Source organism: Poromitra crassiceps (assembly GCF_964638095.1).
Source record: "Poromitra crassiceps genome assembly, contig: HAP1_SCAFFOLD_211, whole genome shotgun sequence".
NCBI lineage: Eukaryota > Metazoa > Chordata > Actinopteri > Beryciformes > Melamphaidae > Poromitra > Poromitra crassiceps.
Genome location: NW_028152177.1, coordinates 294,529 through 320,438, shown reverse-complemented (window position 1 = coordinate 320,438; position 25,910 = coordinate 294,529). Strand labels below are relative to the sequence as shown.

At 44.9% G+C, this 25,910-nt stretch overlaps 1 protein-coding gene across 1 annotated transcript in view; it reads right to left on the bottom strand.

Annotated features, from left to right (window-relative positions):
• Positions 1-507: 507 nt before the first annotated feature.
• Positions 508-25,910, bottom strand: part of LOC310770741 (PDZ domain-containing protein 2-like) — a gene marked incomplete at its 5' end in the record, with an annotated part of 156,795 nt that continues 131,392 nt past the window's right edge. The window contains 11 exons of the mRNA XM_083663458.1: positions 508-577; positions 785-861; positions 1,368-1,474; positions 1,645-1,721; positions 2,824-2,926; positions 5,859-5,965; positions 7,453-7,742; positions 8,682-8,725; positions 8,894-9,059; positions 10,958-11,208; positions 25,737-25,908. Coding sequence (XP_083519584.1) covers positions 11,105-11,208; positions 25,737-25,908 — 276 coding nt within the window. The 3' untranslated portion in view covers positions 508-577; positions 785-861; positions 1,368-1,474; ... (5 more) ...; positions 8,894-9,059; positions 10,958-11,104. The remainder of the gene's footprint in view (positions 578-784; positions 862-1,367; positions 1,475-1,644; positions 1,722-2,823; positions 2,927-5,858; positions 5,966-7,452; positions 7,743-8,681; positions 8,726-8,893; positions 9,060-10,957; positions 11,209-25,736; positions 25,909-25,910) is intronic.

Here is a 25,910-nt window from a genome sequence, read left to right as displayed (position 1 = left end):
GTGAGAAAAGGAATTGACACTGGGAAGCTGTTTCATGACTCTTATATCAGGGGCTCAGGGGCTCCTGGCCTTTCAACAGACTGTCCTTGACTGAGCGTCTCCGAGGTGCTCTTTTAAGAGAGGCATTAAATAGACCAATGGCCACAGGCAGGAATGATTTCCTGTGCCTCTCCGTATTGCATCTAGGTGGAATCAGTCTCTCACTGAACGTACTCCTGTGTTTGACTAGCACGCCGTGGAGTGGGTGTGAGTCGTTGCTCATGATGGAGCGTAGCCTGGACAACGTTCTCTTCTCTGACACCGCAGTCAGAGAGCCCAGATCCAGCCCCACAATGTCCCTGGCCTTACGGATCAGTTTGTTGAGTCTGTTGGCGTCCGCTGCCTTCAGCCTGCTGCCCCAGCACACAATAGCATACAGTGCTTCCCCACCTGGTTCTACAAGTCCTGGATCTCCCGCTGATGTTTCTCATCCTTGATTTTGGAGATGAGCTCTTGGGTCAGCATCCACTCCTTCGCCCCCTGCTCACTGCAGAGGTCAAAGTAGTGGATTCTCTCCTCCTTCAGGCGTGTTGTCAACCTAAAAGAGACAGGCGAGCAGTGAAACTGTGGGTCAGGCAATTTATACATGAATGAATAAAAACAGCTTCATCAGAAGTCCTGTCGTTTTTTCTGAGTCACAAATGAGAAATGGTCTCTTGTCGTACAACCAGCACTCATGAAAAGAAATGAAAAAAGAAGAGAGACTCACATTCCCTTCAAGTGTTTTGAGTCCTTAGGTGCTTACCTGTTGATCTCTAGCTCCTGTTCCTCACGCTGTCCTTTCAGCTTCTCCAGACTGCGTTTCAACTGGATGTTCTCAGTCTGTATAGATAGATGGTTACAGAGTGAGATGAGAAACAGTAAATGTACAGTATGAAATAGGCCACGCCCATCACGGGGGAAAAGCACAGTTCATTTCCACACACCAGTGTCATTTTCCTTGAATTAAACATAGCTAAAAGCTGTTGTGTGGTGGGCTGCGCAGACAACAAATGTAAAAAAAAATCGCCAGTTAACATTTTTTTGTACTCCCAAGGAAAACAAGGAAGCCATTGAGAATTGGCAAGAAGAAAAATGTGGATGTTGCTGTCAATGAAGTAAGTTGGAGTGTTCATCTTCCGCATATACGATATTTTTGTGCAACACCCGACCATGCACGCGACATAGGAGGAATGCCAGGATTGGAGGGGAGATTGTGTTTTCCCCCGTTTTGGGCGTGGTTTCTGAATGATGGCACGCTCCGCAGTGTCTCTATGGGGGGGAGGTAGGTGGAGTTTAACAGTTTATGAAAACTCATTCAAATTCATGTGTGCTTCTTCATGCTCTACCTTGCTGTTCCAGCTGCTTGGTCAGCACGGCCACATCCTGCTCCATCCGCCAGTTGCTGCAGGCATCGGTCATGAGCAGAAGGTCATGGAGAGGAGACCAGCTGCCACTGGAATGAAGGCAAATTAAAGTATTACATTTTAATGCCAAATATTGTTCCAACTGTAGGGCTGTCCCAAATACTAATTTACCTCTGGATTCAAATGCTAGCCCTACATTACGCCCTTTGAAGACATTTGATAAATCACACAAGCTTTCAGATCAAGTCCAGAATTATACCTGGTTGAAGGAGAAGGCACTGTTTCACAGAACCATGTCGCTGGGCGGTGGGCTGGGAGCTCTGGCTTGTTTGTTAACTGTAAAAAGATTGAAACAAAGTCATGACATTTAGTCTAAAGACAGGTAGGTAATTTTTTATTTATTTATTTCAGGGACAGTGCAACATTAATGAACATTTCCATGTAAATGTGCCGGATTATAGCCTTAGCTAATTTCCATCCGTAGTCCCTCGACAGGTGAGGTACAAAAAAGTTTAAAAAGAAGAAATAGAAAAATTAGTGCATACATAGGGCAACTGACAGGGGTGCAATGTAGGTGACACATACATACACATAGGGTAAAAAGGAGAGGAGACATACATATACATGAAGGAGGCATTTAACTTTGCAATTCAAGTGGGCACATACAGACCTTCAATTCCGGTATGTAATACAAATAAAACAAAAACAGGAAACATTAGGGACATTGACCAAGGTAGACATAGGACTTACAAGGATATATATATACAAAAACAACACATGAAACAAAAGGGTTTAGATATGGTCGCAGTTTTGATTTGATCTGAGCCATGACTTTAACAGCCCCTTAAAGGTGTGAAAACTGCTACTCTCTCTGACTGACATTGGTAGGCTATTCCACAGTTTGCTACCCCTGTAGGACAAAACATTTTGTCCGACAGAGGACCGTCTCAGAGGTAGTTCACAGTCACCTCTCGACGAGCTTCGCGTGGTGTTCTGGGTAGCTCTCCGTTTGATAAAGCATTCTAAAGGAGGTGGTGCTAGCCCATGAAGGATTTTATAAATCATACAGGCAATTTTAAATTTTTTATAATTGTCAAAGCTGAGGAGCTTGTACTTTAGAAGTATATTGCAATGATGGTAAGATAGGTTTCTTATCTAAAATTTGCAGGGCCTTTTTATATAGAGACTCGACGGGCTTCAAGGTGGTTACTCCTGTGAAGGACCAGTGAGGCAGTATGTAGTATGTAGTATATGTGCAAAAATCATTGAATGGAGAAAGGTTAGAGCCGCACTGTCAGTCAGAGATGCTCTAATCTGCCTAAAATTGCAGAGATTGAATTTTAGAGTGTTCGATACCTTTTTTATATGACTCTTGAAAGAGAGTCATATAATAATAGCTCGTAAAATAACAGGTTAGTGATGTGAGTGACCCACTTACCCAGCTGTGAAGTGACTTCAGGCCCATGGCCACGTTAATTAGCATGGCTGCCATTTTCCAGTTGAACTGATGAGTTGTAGGAGTTCACTTGTTGGTTTGCAACCTGGCAATGTAAAAAAATATTTAATTATAATTAATGTGAAAATCAACTTTTCTCCATCAGATATAGATCAACACATAAGCACAGTGAAACTATAAAAGGCACTTATAGGAACATGTCCACATATATGTGAGTCACAGCACTAAAACCAGGGTTAGTCAGCAGCATGATAATCGCATTCTGAGAAACATTCAGTCAACAAATGAACTACGGTAACTACATCAGATTTCTCAAGACAGCCTGACACGCCCACACAGTCCGCGGGAGAAAATACACTCTAAAAACTAATTGATTCTCATGACTTTTGCCATGACTGTCAAACCTAAATTTATATACTTTGCGACGTTCATCATCGTTCAAATTTGGCTGGTGGCTTATTAACATAGGGTCCTGTGATGTGATGAACTCAAAATGCTAAATAATAAAGAAATATTTCTGGTTTCCAGGGACTTTAAATATCAACAACTAGCCAACAGATATTATTAAAGCTGGTGGGCTTCATGGAAAGAGTGTGACTCGGTTGACCGTTATATCAAACTGGTAATTCAGTGTCGTTTTATTGCCACACAACTAACGTTATTAGCTCACAACTAACAACTATGTTCCAGGTCATCTCAAAAACAATGCAACGGACACAGCGTAGCGTTACATTAGGCCTTGGCCACACTGATCCGTGGTGTCTGTCCGTGTGCGTTCATTTCTCTGTTCACTTCCATTCATTTTCAATGACAGCTGTCCGACTGTCCGTGGAGTACTCAGAAGCGTACGTATCCAGAAGATTTGCATACGTTTTGATGGACAGAAAGTTGAAGAGGGATGAACTTTTTCTGGATAGACGTATCGGATGGTCGGATGGTCGGATAGTCACTGTCCGTTTAGCCAATCAGAGTCGAGGTCTCGAGAGGAGGCGTTCCGAGATTTGTTTCAACTTTTCAAAGAAGATGCCGGCCGAGGCGGTGAAGGAGGCTATAATTAATGCTGTGTACACCATCCCGCTGTTGTCCAACGTGCCACATTGCTCTTAAAGGGCTCGCGCCGCATTAACTACAGTAATAATCACATGGGGGGAAAAAACACATTTTCACATGAGTGGGGCACGCGCAAATACCACCGTGACGTCACGATGTACCAAATCGCCCATTCATTTGAGGGCACAAAAAAAAGCAGGTTTGAACCCATAGAGGGAACTTATGCTGCTGAAATGATAGGGGTTTGTACAATTTTAACAGATTGGTCACAGATGTGGAGATTTTGACCAGAATCCTTCACATACCACCCTAAAAGCCATATATATTGGTTAAAAGCTGAAAAAGGTGTTTGGGGGTTTAGTCCTGCTTTAACTATACTTACTAGTTTCAACTACATTTGCTGGGCAGTCATTATTGGTGTCTACAAAAACAACATTTTGATTGAGTTAAAGGCTACAATGTAACAATGAGAACAATTAGACTACCATAACCTGAACATTACTGAATTTAGTTCATTGATACACAAATTTCAAACCAACTCACTAAGTTAATTTGAACCCAAGTAGCTGCCAAAATAATGGAAGCATTCAAGTAATTGAGGGATGCATTATTATAGAAAGCAGGCTAAATTGGCACCCCCCAATGGGGGGAAAATCGACAGGATGTTTTATTTTATTATTCTCGTGAATTCCTGCCCAGCTTGATCTGCTCTGTGCTGCTTGACGTGACTCTTGAGAGAAGCTAAAATACACAGGCTGATTTGTGGAGCAGAGCGGAGAGCCGCTTCGGGGACGCCTCTGGTGGACACAAGTATTCACTAGACAGGCTACGTCCGCCTCATCTCGCCGTCGTAATGCAACGTTTCCTGGTGGAATCTCAATCTGCCCGGCTGCCCGGCAGAGACTTTAGTCCCAAAAGAGAAAAAAAACTTGAATGGATTTGCATCAAAGGAGATTTAGAAGTGAGTAGACGCAAATCCGTCTGAAGAATAAGTAAGTAGACGCGTCTACCTGCGTTTAACCAGACCGTTTAACGTCTCACATTCAAAGCACTTCATACTCCCAGAGCTGGCGTAAGCCATATAAAAACCCTCTGGCTTTACCCAAAATTAAAACGTCCAGAGTTTGTGTCTTTGAAAACAAACTGCTAAAGCTGCGTTCACACCGACCTATTAAAATTTTTCGCTGGCATCGAGTTTACATACAAAGTCAATGCAAACGAGCGATTGAGCGTATATTCGCCCGGGAGAAAAATCGCTGGGCGTCCGAGCGACAGAGACAGAACGATAGGGCGAAAATACGCCCGAGATGAAATATCCCAACTCGAGCGAAATTACGCTGGCATCAGTCGCTCGCTGTTCAACGCTGATTGGCTGCCGTGTGAGAGTGAGTCAAGGATCACACTGGCTTGGAACAAACCGCTGGTTTATTGTGTGGCAACAAACTGCATTGACAGCTGATTGACAGGCTGACAGCTGACATGAAGTGAAGTCTGTACTACCGGTATAGAGCTCGCATTAGGAGCACGCTGATAGGCTTAGCTTGTAAACAACTACGGTGGCTCGGCCTCGTAGTGGACAAACATCATGACATTGCGTAACGTTATAGCCCCCACATGTCCGTCAATTATTGTGCCTGTTGACGAGCGATTTAAACAGAGCGACAGAGCGATTCCAAAGGGTTGAATCGAGCGACAGAGAGAAAAATAAATATCTCGGTGTGAACACAGCTTAACCAAGGCCAAGACAATAAGCACGTTTCCTTCACAACAACTGGTCAGGTGGCACAATTTCATCTGTTTTCCTCTAGGAGGCAGCCAAACTTCATTTGTCTGAAACATCAAAGCGCTATAATGAAGAAAATGTGAGTTAAGGTTAAGTTCTGGTCCCACACCGGCCCGCCCAGTTGTTTAGTGGTGGAAAAAGCTGAGTGGACTTTCTAGCGGTCTGCAGAGGGAGTGTGTTTTACCCGCATTTCTTCTTCTGGGTGTGTCTTGCTTTGATGAGGGCCAGGATGGCTGCTTCATCATAGTGGTGGTTGCACTTCTTATTCTTCATGGGATTCACCATATCCACCTTGAGAAGCATAATAATGCAATTAGTAAGATAGAACCTAACGAGTGGTTGTCGACTCAACATGGGGTCTGGGGACCATCAGGGGGTCCCCAGTAAGCTGGTGATTTGTTAAAGTTAAACATTTCATTGACAGGGTGGGTCTGGGTAGTGTAGAGGTATAATAAGCACTCGCCTACCACCACGGAGACCCGGGTTCAATTCCCGGGCAGCGGTATTTTCGGCGTGCTCAAGACGTTCCTACAGACACAATTGCCCGTGTCTATCGGTGGGAAGCCAGCGGCGTATGAGTCCTGGTCGCTGCACTAGCACCTCCTCTGGTCAGTTGGGGCGCCTGTTCGGGGGGGAGGGGAACAAGCTAGTTCACACGACTTCATCATCTGTCAATAATGCCCCGACCCACCTCATCAGGTAGGACTATGTGAACATGGGTGAAAAGACGAGGGTAGTAAACATTATCCAGCTGTTTGGGTGTGTTATCGTCAAAAACCCAGTCTAGCATCATCTCTGTTGAAATTTTACTTCCAGGCAGGGGGGGGATATTTAGTGATTTGGGGGCAAGTGCAGCAGACAGATAGTGTCTTGCTTTATTTGTATTTTGCTTTCCCTAGCTGAATGTTGGTATTGGCAGTGGTAGGAGATTTAAATTCTTATATAATGCTGGATATTTAAATTAATAATAAAAACGCACCCATTAAGATTTTGCACCTTTTTTTCTTTCTCCAACTCTCTTTCTTATAGTATATAAATAATCTGATGCAAAAAACAATCGGGACACCCTCCACGTGAACATGCAAAACGGAGGGTTAAGGGCCAAGGGGTGACTTATCATTATGAGAACATGAAGTAGCTATGTAACGAACCTCCCGTGCTGCCGACAGCCTGCTCTGTTTGCTGTCCGAGTGTCCGTCACATAGATAACATCTCCCGCTTTATCTCCCGCTGCTGTTTGTAATCGATATATGGCCTTATTCCATACAAGCAGCAATTTAATTGAATCGTCCATAATCTTGAAATCAGATCATATCTCTATGCTAAGATAGGCTGCTACGCTACAAAACACAACAGACGGAGTGAACTCTGACCTGCCCCGGGTGTGCTTCATGAGAAGAAGCGAGAAGCGCTTCTGTTTGGTAACAGAATAAGAAGAGAAAACCACAGAAGAAGAACATAAGCACATCTGAGGTTCATTACATAGCTAATTCATGTTCCCATAATTATATAACAACCAACTGCGAGGTGACAGAAAATATGTTATTTACAGTGTGAACGACATATGCCCCATTTACGCCTGTTTTGGCCAGTTCCAGGACTCTACTTGGATCTGAATATCTTCTAGGGAGATCAGAATGAAACCAAAGTTATTTGGGCGAGTAAAACATATTTTAAGCTGGAAATAAGGTCTGGGGTGTAAAAAACAGGAATTCTCCTTTAAGAATGAACAATAGAGCGACTTGTCAGTGGGACGACAAAGACGGGAGGACGTTCACCCAAGCCTTAAGTGGGGGGTTGAGTCAGTCAGGGGGTGAGTTCCTCCATGGCTCCTCCTCGCAGGGCGCTGGACATGGCCCTACTGCGGGCCAGCCTGGAGTTGGAGGGAGGAGAGAGCCTCATGGAGCAGACCAGGGCTCCCACCTCCTCCTGCTTCTCGTCGTGCTGGAGCCTCATGGAGCAGACCAGGGCTTCCACCTCCTCCTGCTGCTCCTCGTGCTGGGACAGCTGCCGGTTGAAGGCGATAGCGTGCGCAGCGAACTGGGTCAAGTCTTTGGTGCTGCTGTTCCTGTCAGGAGAGAGAAGGGAGAAGAGCATCTGTAAGATCATGGATGCCTGTCTTTAACTAACTCTTCTGGTCCGAAAACGCCTACTGTCCGTTTGGAGTATGAAGACAAACAGTTTTGGGGACTCCAGAACGGGAGAACTCTCTCTCACACACACACACACACACACACACACACACACGGTTGAATGCTCTCATTTAGGACACTTCATGCCCAAAAGAACATGTGGGGCCAAGTAAAAGTTAGCTTTCCTGCTCAGGACTAGACAGGAAGTGGTGCGATTTTGCTGCGTCAAGTTACCTACTGTAGGAGTTAACCAGGGTGAGACAGGAAGTAGAGCGATTTTGCCTTCAGAGTAAAAGCTTAGATTGTGAAACTTTTTTTCAGATTTCCCCTCCATTTGTACTTGGCCAATTTCCCCCTGCTGCCCAGGGTCACTGCTCCACCCTCTGCCAATCTGGGGAGAGCCGTAGACTAGCTCCATGCTTCCTCCAAGACATGCCAGCCGCTTCAGGACACATACCCTTAATCTGGCTTCCCACCCGCAGACCCATTGCCCGACACCCGACGGTAACCCGGGGGCGCGAACCTGCGACCCTCATGTTGGTAGGCAGGGAATCTACCGCTACACTACCCGGACGGCCTAGATTGTGAAACTTTTGAGAAAAGTTGGAAAATAAAGCTGGGCTGTGCAGAGCAACAGAAAAGGTTTGAGAGGTATAAAAGTATAATGTAATAGTATAAACGCACCACACATTGTCCAGTCTTCAGAAAGTAATACAATTATTTATGTATTATGTATTAATTAATTTAATTTAATTAATTAAAATGTATTTATCAATGTCCTTTGTTGCTCTGTAAAGCACTTTGCACAAGCACTGACAATTGTTTAAAGGGCTTTAGAGATGAATTTGACAGTTTTCAAAGCTATCTGCTTTTACCTTTGGAGAAAATGAGGAGTTGGAAGATCTCTCTCTGGAGCATTCTGGGGAAATGAAAACACCAGCATGGGTTCTTCATGTACACTTTAACTTTTAAATAACCACAAAATAAAGACTGTGAAATAAACTCCTAATTGTATTACTAATAAATGCCACTGGATGAATTAGAGTACCAGTAGTCATGTGTAAATACAAGTTTAGAAGACACCTACCCCCTGCACCCAGGGGTGCTGGAGGACCTGAGCAGCACTGAGACGCAGAGTGGCATCCCGGACCAGCAGCTTGGATATGAGGTCTTTGGCTCCCTCTGAGATGTGAGCCCAGTCCTTGTCTGGAAACTCATACTTGGCCCTCCTGGATGCTCTCAAACAGGTGACTCTGAGGAGAGATAATATCCCAGAAAATTGGTTAAAGCCCCAATCAGTAAGATTTTTGACATTTTTTACTGAAATATAACAGCTTTTTATTCACAGGACATGGTAGATTGACTTTTAATAGGGAGACCCTCGTCTTTATTTATCCCACACCGCCCTCCATTGGCCAGCACTGGGACTAAGCAGTTTGTCTGTCACGTCCCGTAGCAAGAAAAAAGAAAAAAGAGAAGCATGCGCTGTACAGCGGAAGCGCTGTGCTCATGAAAACGAGGAAGTAACTCGATTCGGATTTGCTACGAAAATGATGTTTCACCCGATGTCACAACATGTACATAGAGCTTTCTGGCGCTGTGTTTTGTTGACTTTGAACAGCGATATCGTTATCGATACTAATGCACGCAGAGGGCGCAGTTGGAAACTTACTGAATGGGGCTTTAATATTGTTCATATATCACAGTTTCGTAGTGTTACAGTCATCCCCCTTTCGCATGTAGATATGATCAATATTTATGTCTATTTGTTGTGGCTGTTCATCTTTTGATCTGCTCTGCTCATTTAGAAGGATATAGAGGCACCCTTTATACCTCTATATCACCTCTTTGTCCGTATGGTGCCTTTTTGTCCATACGGGGCTGCCATAGGCGTACTTAAAATGGCGTCTGCCTCGGCCCTCGAGAGGTCAGTCTGGTACGCACAACCACATCACCTGTGGACAGTTAATATTAGTGTCTGTCTCATTTTGCTTTGCTTTGTCACGTCTGTCCGGTCTCGTGTTTATGGGACGTCTTTGATCACGTGAGGACGGTCCTGGATCCCCTCACGTAGGATGCTTCTGGAGGCAGATAAATAGCTAATGCGGCTGTCGTCCACTCCGTCAGAAGTGTGTTGCCGTGGTTTTAACCTCGGGTCCTTTGCATTTACTATTTATCTTGAAAAAACTAAAAGAAAAAAACGAAAAATTTTGCTTAGTTTCCACAATATGGTTGTTGTTTTACATCCCTGCACTACACCACTTCAATCAAGATTTGCAGTACGCCCAGAAAAGATGTGAATCCACGAAATTTAGAGTGTTCTCCCGTTGAGTTACTGTTTAGAGAGGCTGATTATAGGGGCCCGCGCTACCGCAGCTGACCACTGCGAGGCGCATTCTGTTTCCAAAAATGGCCGGAGTTTCGTCTCTTTCCTTCCATGCTCTTTGTCACAGGTCTTCTTCTTCTTCTTCTTCTTTCAGATTTTCAGCAGTATAGTGTCAGACTTGGCGTCTTACTGCCCTCCGCAGGTGAAAGATATCAATTATGAAAAAATAAATAGTGTCCACCACCCCCCAATGTGCTCCAGTTAATAATATATTATTGTCCATACTGTCACTCAGACCCAGTTGTCCGGGTTTCCGCAAAAGCATCCCTCAGTATTTTATCGATCTCTGCTCCAGATACATCCACCACATTTAAGAACCTCTTAGCAGCGTCAAGCACCATCTCAATCCTCTCCGTCTTCCCACTCAAATTAGCAGCACAGTTTATAACCATGGCTATGAAAGCCAGGAATTGCTTCTTTTCCATGCAAATGACATTACTCTGGTTAGTTTGTCCCTTTTCCCTCTCCGGTTGTTTTTGCTCTGATTCTTTCTTTCTCTCCTCTGACATCTTAACTGCCTCTGCATATGATATTCCATTTTCCTCTCTAATCTTGCTCACTATTCTTTGCTCAACTCTTTTAGGGCACTGTGCTGACCCCACATGATGATTTCCGCCACAATGCAAGCACTTCACCTCATCTTTTCCTTTTCCTACCATACACCTTTTTCCATCACAATACTTGTCCCCACACCTCCCACAAATCGAACGTCCGCCACATAACCGGGGTGAAATTGGTTTTATATTCGATATTCGCCTGTTTTACCTCCAGGAGGCTTTGTGTTGTCGGGGAGGACGAAGACCCCCGTCTTCTCCTCATCCTGCGGGCTGCCTCCTCCGGCCAGGGGGAGTGTGTCTACGTCCGTCTCCGTGTCGGTGGATGTGGAGGGCACCAGCGTGATGCCTTGAGGGTTCATGTCGTGGAACCAGGCCATGATGTTGCCCAGCAGGTTAGCGTTGGCCGCCGCCGCCGAGGACGGGTCGCGGCTGTCGCATGCGGTCCAGTCTGTGGTGTCGCTGGAGGACGAGAAGAGGCCCGTGGATGAGTTGCTGCCGCCCGGGGCCACCGGGATGGGCACGGAGCCGCCGTAGCTCCGCCGGTGACTCTCCGAGTGCCGAGACGCCACGGAGACACTGGCCGAGTACTGGCTGTTGATGTTGCCCAGCCTGGCCAGGTTATCTCCCAGCTCCAGCAGCTCTGAGCTGCTCAGCGAAGCTCTGGGGAGGACCTCCACTCCACGCCTGGAGCGCTCCGCTCCAGCCGGGAGGGCAGCGAGGTGCCGATGGCGCCGAGCGACGCTTCGTTGGCGAGGAACTGGTGGCTGGCCCCGCCCGCCATCGCAGAGTCCTGGAGTGACAGCTGGATGGCCAGGAGAATGTTAGGGTCATCGTCATCTAAAGAACCAAGAGCCTGGAACACGACAGAAAAAACCTGTTTAGCATTTATGCAACCAGGTGAAAAACAATCAAAACATCTGGAAGACTGACCGCAAAGGCGAGACCCTTTTACTTGATTATCATAGTTGTCATCGTCGTCGTGCTTAGAATTGCACCAGTTTGACAACTATAGTGTCACTACTTTTTCAACCATTTTTTGTAAGGGAGGATGCCCATGGAAATGGCACTGAAAGAAACTAGGAAAGTACCTGTGCCCACACACCTAACACCCACATTCAGAGGAATCCTGTTAAGTGAGAAATGAAATGCAGACGTTGCATAAAATAGCCACAGCTATGGCAACGTTTCACAGATGTTGCTCTTAAAAGCGGATTATACTCCATTAGCCCTTCTCCTAATGTCTCCCGCGGGTGGGGCTTGAGCAGAGCACACACACGCAGACACACTGACAAACATACATTTGCATAATGTCCCAAGATGCATTGTGGCATTCATAAGTTGACAAGGAAGCAACCAGATGAAGCTAAATAAGTGGTAGCTGTATTTAAGAGTATTGTTAACTGGTGAGATGATGCAATGCATGTACCTGCACCTCATTAAGGCAGTGTGTTCAGTTCACTTCAGTGTGCCCCACATTTTAGTTCAGCTTGACCATGTTGCCGTTTAAACCTCCTTAGTTCGTCCTGTGTGTTCCAGTTTGTGACATTCGTTCTAGGATTGAGTCCATGCTGTAAAGTAAGTGTCTGTTGTTGTTTTTATGTTAAATCTTGCCAGTTTCACCGTGTGTCTACGTGTGCTCAGCATGAGGAGAGATATTTCCGTTGCAATTGTCACAATGCTTATCTGGTAGCTAATTGACTGGAGTATTCAGTTTATTGTGATCTGTGCTTAAGTTGAAGTGTTTATTTCTGCTGCTGTAATTGTTAAGTAGATAGCATTCCTATGTATGGGGGGAATGTGTGCTCAACTCCATTGTGTGCGGACGCCATTAGCAGTACCTTGTTTGGCCACAGGGCGTCGACATTGCCCTCCGTGATCTTATTAACCATACATAAGGTTAAATTGGTTTATTTCTGTTAAGAGTCGACTATAGTAACTTACTCGGCTGTATGCAGCTTTATGTTATGGTGAAAGGAGCATTACAATGCTTATTGTTATATTTTATGTTTACTGTAAATGGGTCTTGGTTTAATTTCGTAATATAAGGAAATATATAGCTTTAATTTCACTGTATTTTATATTCTGTAGCCCTGAAGATCTAAGTGCCTAATTGTGGTTTATTTGTGTTATTTCAGACTAATGATAATACTACATGTCACAACAATAAATACTGGATCGCAGTACTGTTCAACCAAGAAGTTATGTCTCCTCATCGTCATTCTGTGTCCTGACCGACACCCCATCCTGTTCACTGCTAAAACCTGAAAGAGCTAGCCCTACCTAATTAGCTCAGTAACAGTAGATAATAATGATATTTATTTTTACCACACCGTGCAATTGTGGAATATTTCAATGTTGGCCAAAATAAAAAAATACAATTTGACTATATGAATTAACACCTTGGTCCCTATCGTTGCATCGGCGCTGTTTCTAGGCCGAACGCCTGGCGCAGCTCAAATCAGTGGGCGTGGACAAGCGCACTTGATATCGTCGTGCTGGCGCTAGACGCAGCCTCAACCATTACAACCACGCCTTTTAAGCGTAAAATTATGCACCGTCATGCTCATTGGATAACTGCAATAAACGAATTGCACGCTTGCCTTTTTAGCTCCAATTCCAGTGATCCCGCAAAACCAGACGAAAGCCAAACGCTCTGCCCCCCCCCCCCCCCCTCCCTTCATCCAGTCTGTCTGTCTGCATTATAGGCTATTATTCCATATTATTATGCTTCTCAAACCAATCTAACTGCAGTTTCAATACTGCAAGCATGTAAATACGCTACACTATAGCAAGATCAAAGTGAAAATAATGTTCTAAAGGCATCAGCTACAAAAATATAGCCTATCCCTATATGATGAGATTAATTTTATATTGGTGAAAGTTTGTTCAGAACGATATCGTTTTCTCTCCCCTGCTGCAGGTAGAATGATGCACATAAATATACCCTACATTATGTAAAGTCATTGCATAAATGTGTTTTTATTGTAAAACTAAATGTGAAGTTGGGCCAAGTTATTGGAGCGGACATCACAGTATAGCACATGCGCGTTCTGAAGCGCGTTCCGCTGACACTTATCTAAATGACGTTAAATCGACAAAGGATATATATAGGCCCAGGAGGACATATATGTTTCACTTAGGGTGGTGTTTTAATTTCGATGATTTATTTGGTCCAATATTGAAATGTTCTACAATTGCAGGCTGTGTTACCATTACACATTATTTTAGATCAACCTTTTATATCTATTTCGCCTCATTTGGTTGCTATTTAGTAGCGAAATGTAGTACCCAATTGCATGCTGGGGCATTCACAGAGAGAGACAGTCGTATTGTGCCTGTCAGACTGCCTGCAGCCTCAAAGCGGTACGGACGGAGTTGTTTTACCCAGGCTGGAAGCGTTGTCACACAGGCTTGTGACAGTAACTCAACGCGGAAGGATTTATTTCACAATAAACTGGTAAACGCACACCAATGCCTGCTCCTGTCAGTAGGAGAGAGGGAGAGAGTGACACAGAAAAGGGTGACAGAGGAGAGAGGGGAGGGACTGGCCCACTGAATAGGCCTGCTTTTCAAAGGCGCAAGGCGCTAAATTAACGGCAGGTCGGAAGATAGGAGTACGCCGGTATTTAGCGCCGACACGCCCACTTTGGCCCATTCTGGGACTGCGCCACGCCCATTCGGCCTAAAGCGCATTTGGCAGCCTAAAGCCATATTGATATCGTCCCAAAACAGGCGCAAGGCACGTTTTTTTGCGTTTAAGGCCCGTTTTAGCACCGAAGGCCTGTGGGAGAATAGGGCCCCTTAAGTCTAAAGCACATTTTTAGAAGGGGGGTATATATATATCTCACAACTAGAACGAGTTGTAAGCATGACTGGGAACTTTGGAGACCATGTTGTGGCAAGCTTGTGCATAATATTTTAGATCCCTTCGCGTGCAGCAGGCAGATTGGCTCGGGCCTGCGCTGCGCTGGCCAAAAATGTTCTAAGTTTCCTTTTTGTAAAACAAACCAAGGTGAGAAAGCACTGGCGGGCGAGCGTTTAATACATTTTTCAAAGGAAATCATTTAAAATATTGTTATGGTGCAGCATCTCTTATCATCAGTAAATTAAAAACCATTCTTCAACAAACATCGAGTTCATGAAAGGTTAAACACTGGTGGTGAGATGTGGTGAAAAATGCAGTGAAATACCTAAGGTGCTCTCGCTAGGGTCATCAGGGTCAGGAGTGTTGCTACGCAGACTCGACATGTCACCTCGCCTCCTTTGCCTGTGTCTCCGCCTGTACTGGAACTCTGCATACTCCTTTAAGCAACAACAAAACACCAAATTAAAAACAGAATTCACCAAAAACACTGATAATGGCAACTTCATAATCCTTCAATGTTGTTTTCATTGCAACAGATGGTCTTATGTCCCTTTTATTCACATTGCATAGACTTTTTTTTTCTCAGGTTCAAATCTGAGTCTTGCCAAAAATGCATCAATGTGACTTGTGCTAGCTAGCTAGAATTACGGTATATATACATATATACCATATATATATATATATCGTAATTCTTCCAATAAGCGCCTGTATTCTAATTGCCGCCAGTCTTCCATTTCCCGCCGGGGGTCCAAGTTGATTTAGCATAATACGCAGACTTGAATATGTGCGCACACACACACACACACACACAGAATTCTAATCCAACCTATGTGTTCCACTTCCGCATAACGTAATTTTGTAATCATCTTTCGTCTACGTAATCATTTTTAGACTTTCCAAAAAGAACCCTTTCAAGCAAAAAAACAAACTGTTTTAAAGTTTCAATATTTTTTCAGATGACAACGTAACATTCCAAATATGTGACCAGTTTATCAGAATAACGGCTATTTGGAAATATTTAACGAGCAGCGAGGACAGAGCGCTGGCTGTGTGACCAGTCGGACTAGCTAGTATCTGTCAACCTACTGTAAGCTACAGTAGAAAACACTGTCCACCCAAAGTACTCCGATTCATAATTACTTTCCATATCACTTAGATGCAGACGCCTGAGTTTGCACAAATGCATCTCTCAGTATTTTATCTATCTCTGCTCCAGATACATCAACCACATCCAGAAATCTCTTTGCAGCGTCAACCACCATTTCAGTCCTCTCCGTCTTCCCAGTCATACTAGCAGCACAGTTTAACACCATGGCAATGAATGCCAGGAATCGTTTCTTGTCCATACAGATAACATTACTGTGACTTGCTGGTGGTGGACGGGTTAGAGGGAGGACAGCAGGTGTTCACTCTCCCCTCCCTCCTCTGCCATCTATCTCCCCGCCTCCTTCCTCTCACCCTGTTCTCAATCTACCATCTCTGCAGGGATTGAGCCTGCAGAGGAGAGGTCCTCCGCCTTAACCCCTATGGCCTGTGTAACTTACAATGGATCTCTAGGCAGTTTTGTTATGGCTTTCCCCAACAAATGACGCGAAAAGGGTTTATTGTCCTTAACATGTTCACTGCCGTGGACGAGATATCTCGTCAAGCAGAAACCAACGGTTGACTGCCAATGACGAGATATCTCGTCCAAATTTTTTTTTTTTTTTTTTGACGGTGGGACGTCGATCAACCCCTTTTACATCTCCTATTAAAATATGGGAGGTATTGAATGTGTATAATCTATTTTACCGACCCACTAAGTGGCGACAGTGCTCTCCAGACGAGAGAAAGCCAAGCAAAAACAACCGCGTGAGGAAGCCATTCTCATGAAAATGGATTGGCGAAAACGCTTTCGCTTTCGCGCAGGGAGCTGGCGGTGGGGGATTGCTCGCCCCCCTCCCTTTCATCCCCGTCTATCTGTCTCCATATATAGGCTATTATTCCATATTATTATGCTTCTCAAACCGATCTAACTGCAGTTTAAATACTGTAAATATGTAAATACGCTACACTATAGCAAGATCAAAGTGAAAAGAATGTTCTAAACGCATTGGCTAGAAAAAAATAGCCTATCCCTATGTCATGATGAGATTAGATTGGTGAAAGTTTGTCCAGAATGATATTGTTTTCTCTCCCCTGCTGCAGGTAGGATGATGCACATAAATATAGCCTACATTATGTAAAGTCATTGCAGAAATGTGTTTTTATTGTAAAACTAAATGTGAAGTAGGGCCAATTTATTGGAGTGGACATCACAGTATAGGACATGACAGTAGAACCGCGTTACGCTGTCACTTATCTAAATCACGTTAAATCTGCGAGGGATATATATAGGCCCAGGATGACATATATGTTTCACATAGGGTTGTGATTTGATTTAGCGATTTTATTTTGTCCAATATTGAAATGTTCCACAATTGCAATTGTGTTAAGATAAACATTATTTTGATCTACCACTTACCCTATTTAAGCTGATTTGGTTGCTATTTCTTCTCAAACGGATTTGCCTCAATGCGCCTCAATGCGCCTCAATGCATACTGGGAGATTTCACATCTGTGGCTTTGTGCCTGTCTGCTGTCTGATGCACGAGGGAGTGAGAGAGAGAGAGAACCGGCAAACTTTCTTCCAGCAGTCTGCCTGTCTGATGAGCAAGAGAGAGGGAGTGACACAGAGAGAGGGGGGACAGAGAGTCAGATGGCAGAGGTGAGCTCTGCGCAACCGGCGCACTGAATAGGCCTGGTTTTGAAAAGCGCTAAGCACTAAATTAACGCCAGGGCGGAAGATATCGTTAGGCCAGTATTTAAGGCTGAAACGCCCATTCTGGCCTATTCTGGCACTGCGCCACGCCTGTTTGGCGTAAAGCGCATTTCGGGGCCTAAAGCCATGTTGCTATCTTCCCGAGGCAGGCGCAAGGCACGTTTTTTTTGCATTTAAGGCCAGTTTTTGCGCCTAAGGCCTGTGGGAGAATAGGGCCCCAGGAGGCTAATAGCCTCTCGGGATGGAAAACATAATTCCCAGAGATTTTCCTATATGATTATAAGAATAATAATAATAATGCATTTATTTTATATAGCGCTTTTCAAGACTCAAAGACGCTTAAAAGTAAAACAAAAGACAAGCAACAGGCAACAGATACAGGCAACAGGCAACAGATACAGGGGACAGGTACAAATAACAGTGGCGGTTCAGGGCAAGGTTGTATGGAGAAGCAGAATGCGTTTTGTTAGACCTACATTGTAGGCTACGTCGGGCGTGCGCGAGGAGAGAGAGAGAGAGAGAGAAAGAAAGAGGGAGGGATCGGGAGAGAGAGGGAGAAAGTTATTTATTTATTTATTTATTTAGCCTATGTATGTATGTATTTATTTAGGCTATCTATCGGGAATTTGGAGATAGAAGATCAAAGACCCTTCTGATATTACTATCACAGAGACTTCAGAGGATTACGCATATGAACACAGAAGGCTGGCTCTGATTACCATGACTTGTTTTCATTTATTTAATGGAGACCAGATAAGTTGATCGAGTTCAAACAGCTGATGTGATGATGCAAAAATCCCCCAAAGTTTATCCATGCAAACGCTAGTTTCATAAGTCGCCAAAGCAGGATCTGAATGAAGATGTTTTTAAACGATAAAAATGCGTGTTCTTCAGGCCATTACGCACAGCGCAGCTGACTACGGCAGCTGTTTCATCCAAAAATGCGCACTGTTTCCTGTAGTTGTGTCGGATCGAGGTCGGATCACGTTCTCACCACAAACGAACCGCACCAGAGTTCGTTTAAAGCGGACCGAGACCACCCTTTCTTGGCGATCTCGGTCCGCTTGTTTTGTCCCGCATCCGAGTGCGATTGCTGTGTTCACACTCCCCCAAACGAACCGCACCAAGGTGGAAAACACTCTCTGTTTCGGAACAACTGCTCCAAACAAGATATGTGTGAATACACTCTTCAAAAGTGTATGGAAAACGGGAAAGTCCTGCCCGTCTCCATGATTGGCCGTATAAACTCAGTTAAGATGGTTTATCTTCCTATAATACAGTACCTGGCCTGTAGACCTGCTCGCAATTTGGTGTTGGGGGAATTTCTCACTTGAACTCAGTCAATGGGTCCCTAAACATGAAAAATCACAGAGGTGCTTGTCCGCCACAGTGCCACGAATTTTGCTATGGCCAAATCAAATATGGCTGCCATCGGCCAGGATGAAAATCTAACTTTTTTGTTCTTGAGAGTATATACACATGTAATACCTCTATTTCGACTGATTGTGGTGAGTGGAATTCATTTCTGATATTGTTATGACCCTTGGGGGTCATTTGGACCTTTAAAGGTCATGGTCAAGGTCATTCTGCTATGCTGAAGCCCTTGGCCATAACTCGGCCGTTTGTAGCAGTAGAATCAGGAGTAAGAAGTCTAATTCAACTAATTCTCACATTTATCATTCATTTCTGATATTGTTTTGACCATTAGGGGTCATCTTGTCCTTGAAATATCAAAGCCAATGTCACTTTTCAATAACTCAATTGTCTTCTGAACAATCATGTTTATTTTAATGGGTGAATAAATGTGATATGCAAATGAAATCATAACACAAAATCAAATAACAATTTTACTCAAAGGGCACCCTTATGATTGTGTGCATGCAAGTTATTGAGATATGTTTTTACAGGATGAATTATCCTTTTTTCCATGGCAGAATATGCTGCACAGAACTCCAGCAGAACAGCAGCCACAGCGTCGAGTGTCACACTTGCCTGCACACTTGCATGTTGTGAGCAGACTCAGTGGTAAGGGCTTCAGACATTTTGACGGCAGTAGTGTACCAAAGCGCTCCTCCCAGCCATGTTCCTTTGGTTTTAGTCTTGCCTCACGTTCGGCGGCTGTCGCAAGCAGTTGGCATGCACTATGGACCAGAAAGGCTCCTCGTTTGATGGCCTCTGATCACACTGCTTGTAGGAGGGAGAGCATCTATTCCAGCACTGCCACTGTTATAGATTTCTACCCTGAGGTGGTCAAACGTGTCAGCAGTTGTAGTTGACCTGGCTCCTGCCCAGACACGTACCAAGTACTTCTCTGCTAGTGCTATATCTTGCTCCGACAAGGTGTCTGCCTCTCCAAAGTTGGTCAGATATTGTACTGGGTCAGAGGCCATAGCTGCGTGTTTGGTCCCCACCTTGCTCATACAATATGTGTGCCTTGATCACTGTCTTGGCTAGTTGTGCTCCAAGTTGAGAAACCGCTTGATGCAGTGGAAGCATGCGCCGTTTCTCACCAGTGCCATACTGCTGCCAGATCCCCTTGATCCCCAGTGCATGGAAGTATGGGGTGTAGTGTAGCAGTAATGCAAAGGTGTCTATCATTGGAGACTATGACAACTCTCTTGCACTGTTTCACACGAACAGCCCACTCCACATGCACCACCAGCCTGGCATCAGCCTCCTCGATCCAGTTCAACAGGTCCGGGAACTCTTGACCACCAGCCCCTTTTGCTGGAAGCACCTCATCATCAGAGACAACAGAGCTGATGATGATGTAGCATTGCCACAGGCTCGATTGCACACCATATCCCGAACTAGCAGCTGGAGATTCCGCTTGTTCTCCTCAGACGCCCAGAACTTGTCAAGTTGCTGAGGGATGGGTGTGTCTCGGTTCATGCCAATGATGTCGATGCCTGTTGTTGAGTCTGCACGCCGCATGCGCTCCCCTTCCTTTAGAGACATCTCAATGTAGGAATCAAGTACGAGATGGATGAACTCTGACTCTTGGCAGAGGCATAATGCTGAGGCGATGATGGCATTGATGACAGCACCTAGAGTAGGGAATCGTGCTAGTTGCATCTGCCGCATCTTAGACATGAAGTCTACCACAACATGAGTGGCAAGAGTAGACTTCTGACTCCATTTGGTGAGGTCAAGTCCAGGCTCAATCTCACCAATGAGTTTTGACTTGTTGACAGGAGCTGGAAGGTCACCATCAAACAGTGGAGACACTGAGAGCACATCGTGAGTAAGTATCTGCCTGAGGTTCCTTAGCAATATCCATGCTCCTATGTGCCTCTGCCATTTCCTTGGATGTGAGTTCCTTCTGCTCCTTCAGAATGGTTGCTGGTGTCTTCTGTGGTTGCTCGTTGAACTGATGCAGCTTCCTCTTTGGTATGGTTGTGCTCATTTTCTTGGTCTTCTCGACTAAGCTCTCCCACTTGTATGAGCGGTAGACATGCTCACCATTCTTGAGACAGTTGAGCAGGCGAGCAGTAACCTCTCGGTCAACAGCCTGCTTTGTGAGCAGATTGTGCAGTGACACAGGCACATTGACTGTCACCGTGTATGGGTTCTGCCGCTCGAGCACAAAGTCCAGCAGCTTTGCCACATTCTGATTGAATCTGAGACGGCGAGTGGTGCTCAGTGCATGCTGGAGATGGCATTCTGTGTGTTTCATGGCGTGGTTGGTGGTGAGAAGGTTGAGGACATTGGTAATTGACCCAATCTCATGGAACAAGAGCTTGAACTCTGCTACAGCATTGGCTTGGCGTGTGGCTCCTACCACATAGTGACCTCCAGGACCCTTTAACACTTGCTGGATGGTCTGCTCGACCTTCATGTCGCCTCCTACAGCGCAGAACCAGCCTGGGCGATCCTGAACAACCCACTGGCCCATAGAGAAGCGCCGGTAGAGCTCAGGATGTGTGAACTCCAGCACCTTGATTTGTTCAAGGTACCATGAGCCATGACGCAGGTAGTTTATGCAGTCACATTCTGCAAAGATCGGCATAGAATCCTCGACAGTAGCCACGAGAAGATTCCAGTTTCCTTCTCTCTCAGAGACTACAGCATTCTTGATGACAGCCACCAACTGCAGCCAAACTCCAAAGAATTGGCATGCAGAGCTCTGACTTGGCCTTGCACTCCTTCTCAAACTCCAGAAAGTCCTGATGTATCTTCTCCACTTATTCATTCAGGGCCTCAAACTGCTCTGGGCAACGTTCATTTGCAGCCAGCGTAGTTTGCAGTGTCTCAACCTGCACTAGCACTGGATATGCAGCTTTGTCCTTGTGATGCCAGAACATCTGCCACTGGAGTGACCTGATCACGTCCTCCACAATCAGCATTCCAGTGAGAGCTCGGACATAATGGCTCCCGTTTAACACTGACTCTATCACACCAGGTCCAAACACAGCACACTCGATCAGTGCGTCATCCGGGCCAGAACCTCTGAGCAGTTTGCCCTGGCATCTGAGCAGAACACGGGTCCAATGGAAAGGGCCCAAGCAGAGGAACAGATCCCTAAACTGTTCTGTCTCGTGCAGGTAAATATCTGCAGCCAGGGCGAAGACGCCTTCATCGCACCATACCGCCATCGATGCTTGATTCATCTGTCTGTGCACACTCTGAAAGTTAGTGAGGCAATGCCTGACGGTAGCACGCTCGGTGATAGGTCTTGGTATGACGGGGAGGAAGCCAACACGCATCATTGGCACTTCAGCAGATGAGACAAGTGTGTGCACGGCGACCCATATCTGAGGGTCTCCTGCTGATGCATTATGGCGGATCAAACTGATCAAGAATTCTCGCTTTGCAGATACACTTCGGGCAGTCGGCATGTCGAGTAATGTAGCTTGCTTGTTTTCAGGATGCAGCAGCATGTCTGGTGGCAGGGTAGGTCGAACTACTGGTTTGGCATGGGGAGGTACCTCTTGACATGGCAACTTTGCCCGAAGGATTGGATCAGCATGGCTTAATCCTGTACTTGACACTGGAGGTTTATGAAGGGGCCTGTTCACTGTGGCGTCTTGGAACAGTACTAAAGCTGCATAGTGTGAACCCTCTGTACCAGAGAGTGATGATTTATCTGCATATTCTGAGTTGTCCATGCCTGACATAGTATAATCCTCCCTTGTCAAAGTACTTGGTATGGGTGTCTCTCCGTCTTCTGAGCATTTCACAGCATAGCCAGCGAGAAGACTGCGGGCAGATCTGATGGTCTGGTAGCTCGGACATGAACCAATCCTGTTGAAGGCTGTCAGAAGACTCCTGCTGCGATCTCTTGCATAAAGGGCATGGCCAAGCATCATATGCAACGGTGTTTTCTTCATTCCACTCTGAATGTTATACACGAGAGAAATGTATTCACCCATTAAAATAAACATGATTGTTCAGAAGACAATTGAGTTATTGAAAAGTGACATTGGCTTTGATATTTCAAGGACAAGATGACCCCTAATGGTCAAAACAATATCAGAAATGAATGATAAATGTGAGAATTAGTTGAATTAGACTTCTTACTCCTGATTCTACTACAAACGGCCGAGTTATGGCCAAGGGCTTCAGCATAGCAGAATGACCTTGACCATGACCTTTAAAGGTCAAAATGACCCCCAAGGGTCATAACAATATCAGAAATGAATTCCACTCACCACAATCAGTCGAAATAGAGGTATTACATGTGTATATACTCTCAAGAACAAAAAAGTTAGATTTTCATCCTGGCCGATGGCAGCCATATTTGATTTGGCCATAGCAAAATTCGTGGCACTGTGGCGGACAAGCACCTCTGTGATTTTTCATGTTTAGGGACCCATTGACTGAGTTCAAGTGAGAAATTCCCCCAACACCAAATTGCGAGCAGGTCTACAGGCCAGGTACTGTATTACTAGGTTCCTTTATCTTTGTCAAAATCTTCCCATCTTTCTCACATTCGCTTTTTTCAAAGAAGTGGACTCCGTAATTCTGTCCTACATCTGGAATTATAAGAACCACAGAATATTTTTAATTCACTTACAAAAACCCAAGTCTGAGGGAGGGCTGGCCTTACCAGTATTTAGGCATTACTACTGGGCTGGCAATGTTAGGGCTCTGATGCACTGGCAGTAAGGGACTCCAGGAATTTCCAGGGTTCCCCTGTGGCTGAAAATGGAGGCCAGCTCCATTGTCAACTCTACCTTGCCAGCCATGCTATTTGCTAAGTCAGAGAGACCTGGGACCTTAGACAATTCTAATTTAAGTTTTGTCATGAAAAACCTTTTACATCTTTTTAAGAATTTTAAACCAAGTCAGGAGTGTTTTGAGTCTACCAGATGTTTCTGTCCACATGTCAATTTGTTTCAATCAGTCTTTTTTGACTCCATGGTCAGACAAAAACGACCATGCCTGGAGTGAGAAGGGGCTAGTTTCCATCAAATACCTATACATAGATGGTCATTTTGCATCCTTTGATCTGCTGAAGAGGAGGTTTGAGTTGCCCGGCAAGAACTGGCTCAGATTCCTGCAAATCAGAAATTATGTTCGATCCAAGATTCACACCTTTGAAGCACTCCCAAATGAACATGCTTTTTTCTATGTATTGCTGAGCCCTCACTCCAAGCATCTTATCTCTAGATTTGTATGTATCTTTGACAACTGCAACACGGCCTCTACTGAGAGGATTAGAGATACATGGCAGGGGGAACTTGGTATTGATTTATCTGACATTATATGGGAGAGGAGTCTGTCTGTGGTACCACTCTGCTCAGTTAATAGCAGACACCAGCTGATCCAATTTAAAGTAACTCACCGTCTTCACTACTCCAAGCATAAACTACGCAAGATCTTCTCCTTCTGTCTCACCACTGTGTGACAGGTGTCAGGTGTCAGGTGTCAGAGGGCACACTAACTCATGCCTTCTGGTTCTGCCCTTCATTAACGGGATTCTGGGCCAAAATATTTGACTGGTACTGGCCTACAAAATAACTCTACAGCCGGAGGCAGAACTCGCCATCTTCGGCTGCTCGGAGTCCTCTCTGACACTCGGGACAACTGTTCCCAAAAGACTCATTCTGAAGGAATGGAAGTCCTCCTCTTCACCTTCTTTTCAGGTGTGGCTGATGGACATGATCTCTGTTATACAGATGGAGAAACTCAGGTCCCTGAGGGCCAACTCGCTTAAAAGCTTTTCAACTATTTGGGACCCGTTTTTGGCCGACTTTCTTTTTATTTTGCAATTTTCAAAACGTAAAACAGAAACAACACAAAAGGCTCAGACAGAGAAAGAAAAAACAAACATAGTTCACATTCCAATACTACAGCTTGGCACTACCAGCCACGTAAGGTCCCCATGTGCCTGCAAGGGATTTGCGTAGGATCCCACGCAAAGGGTCCATGAGAAGTCAGTTATGCGAGTCACGTACCGTTATTAACCTCATCCAAATAGGCCAGAAACGGGTCCCAGACAACCAAGAACTTCCCAAGAGAATTTGTCCTCAAAAACCGGAGCCTCTCCATACGTATAACCGAGATCGTGTCCGTCAGCCACAGCTGAAAAGAAGGTGTAGAGGGAGACTTCCACTCCCTCAGAATGAGTCTCTTGGCGACAGTCGTTCCCTGCGTCAGAGACTGTTGTATAGCCATAGGGAGCAGAGAGGATTCCGAGCAGCCGAAAATGGCGAGTTCCGCCTCCGGCTGAAGGGTTGTTGTTTTTGGCCGACTTTGACAAGGTTAACAATGAATAGTGACTGAGGCTAGAGGTGACAGATGGCTCGCACGTCTGGTTTCTCATGGACCCCTTTCGTGGGACCTCATGCACAATATCTATTACAAACACAATCACCTTATGCGGCTGGTAGCACCATGTTGTAATGTTGAACGCCGATGGTGTATTTTTTTCCTTTTTCTTTTCTTTCCTATGTCTGAGCATGTTTGTTTTGTTTGTGTTTTATTATTGTTCTCTAAAAATTTAAAATAAAACATTTAAAAAAAGTCTTATGGTATGGTACGGTTAGATTTCTTTCTCTTTTACCTTCTCCATGAAGATGATTTAACCAACTTTCAGGCAAAGAAAAATTAACAACACAGGTTTTCAGGTAACTACCGTTAAATAATGGCCTGGCCCCAACAGATGTTGCCCCCGTCCCAACATGCAACACGGCGTGATGTAACAAGTTTTATGAATGAGCCCATAGGTTTGCAAAACTTAACTTATCAGTTGAAGTTCTACATGATAGTTATATAATTTGAGTTTCAATGTTTTTAGCATGATAGTAGCATCCACATTGATGCCGAATGACCTCCGATGCAAGGAATAAGTAATTTTACTGCAAGCAAGGGTCTCACCTGAAACTGGTCTCCCGACCTCCAGGGAGAAAACTGGTCTCCTGACCTCCAGGGAGAGCATTACAGGAAGGTTGTGCATTAATTCACAGATCTCCTGGTAGCTAGATGAGCTCACCAGTTTATCTCCAATGGCCACAATCTCATCTCCAACTCCCAGTTTACCCATGGATTCCT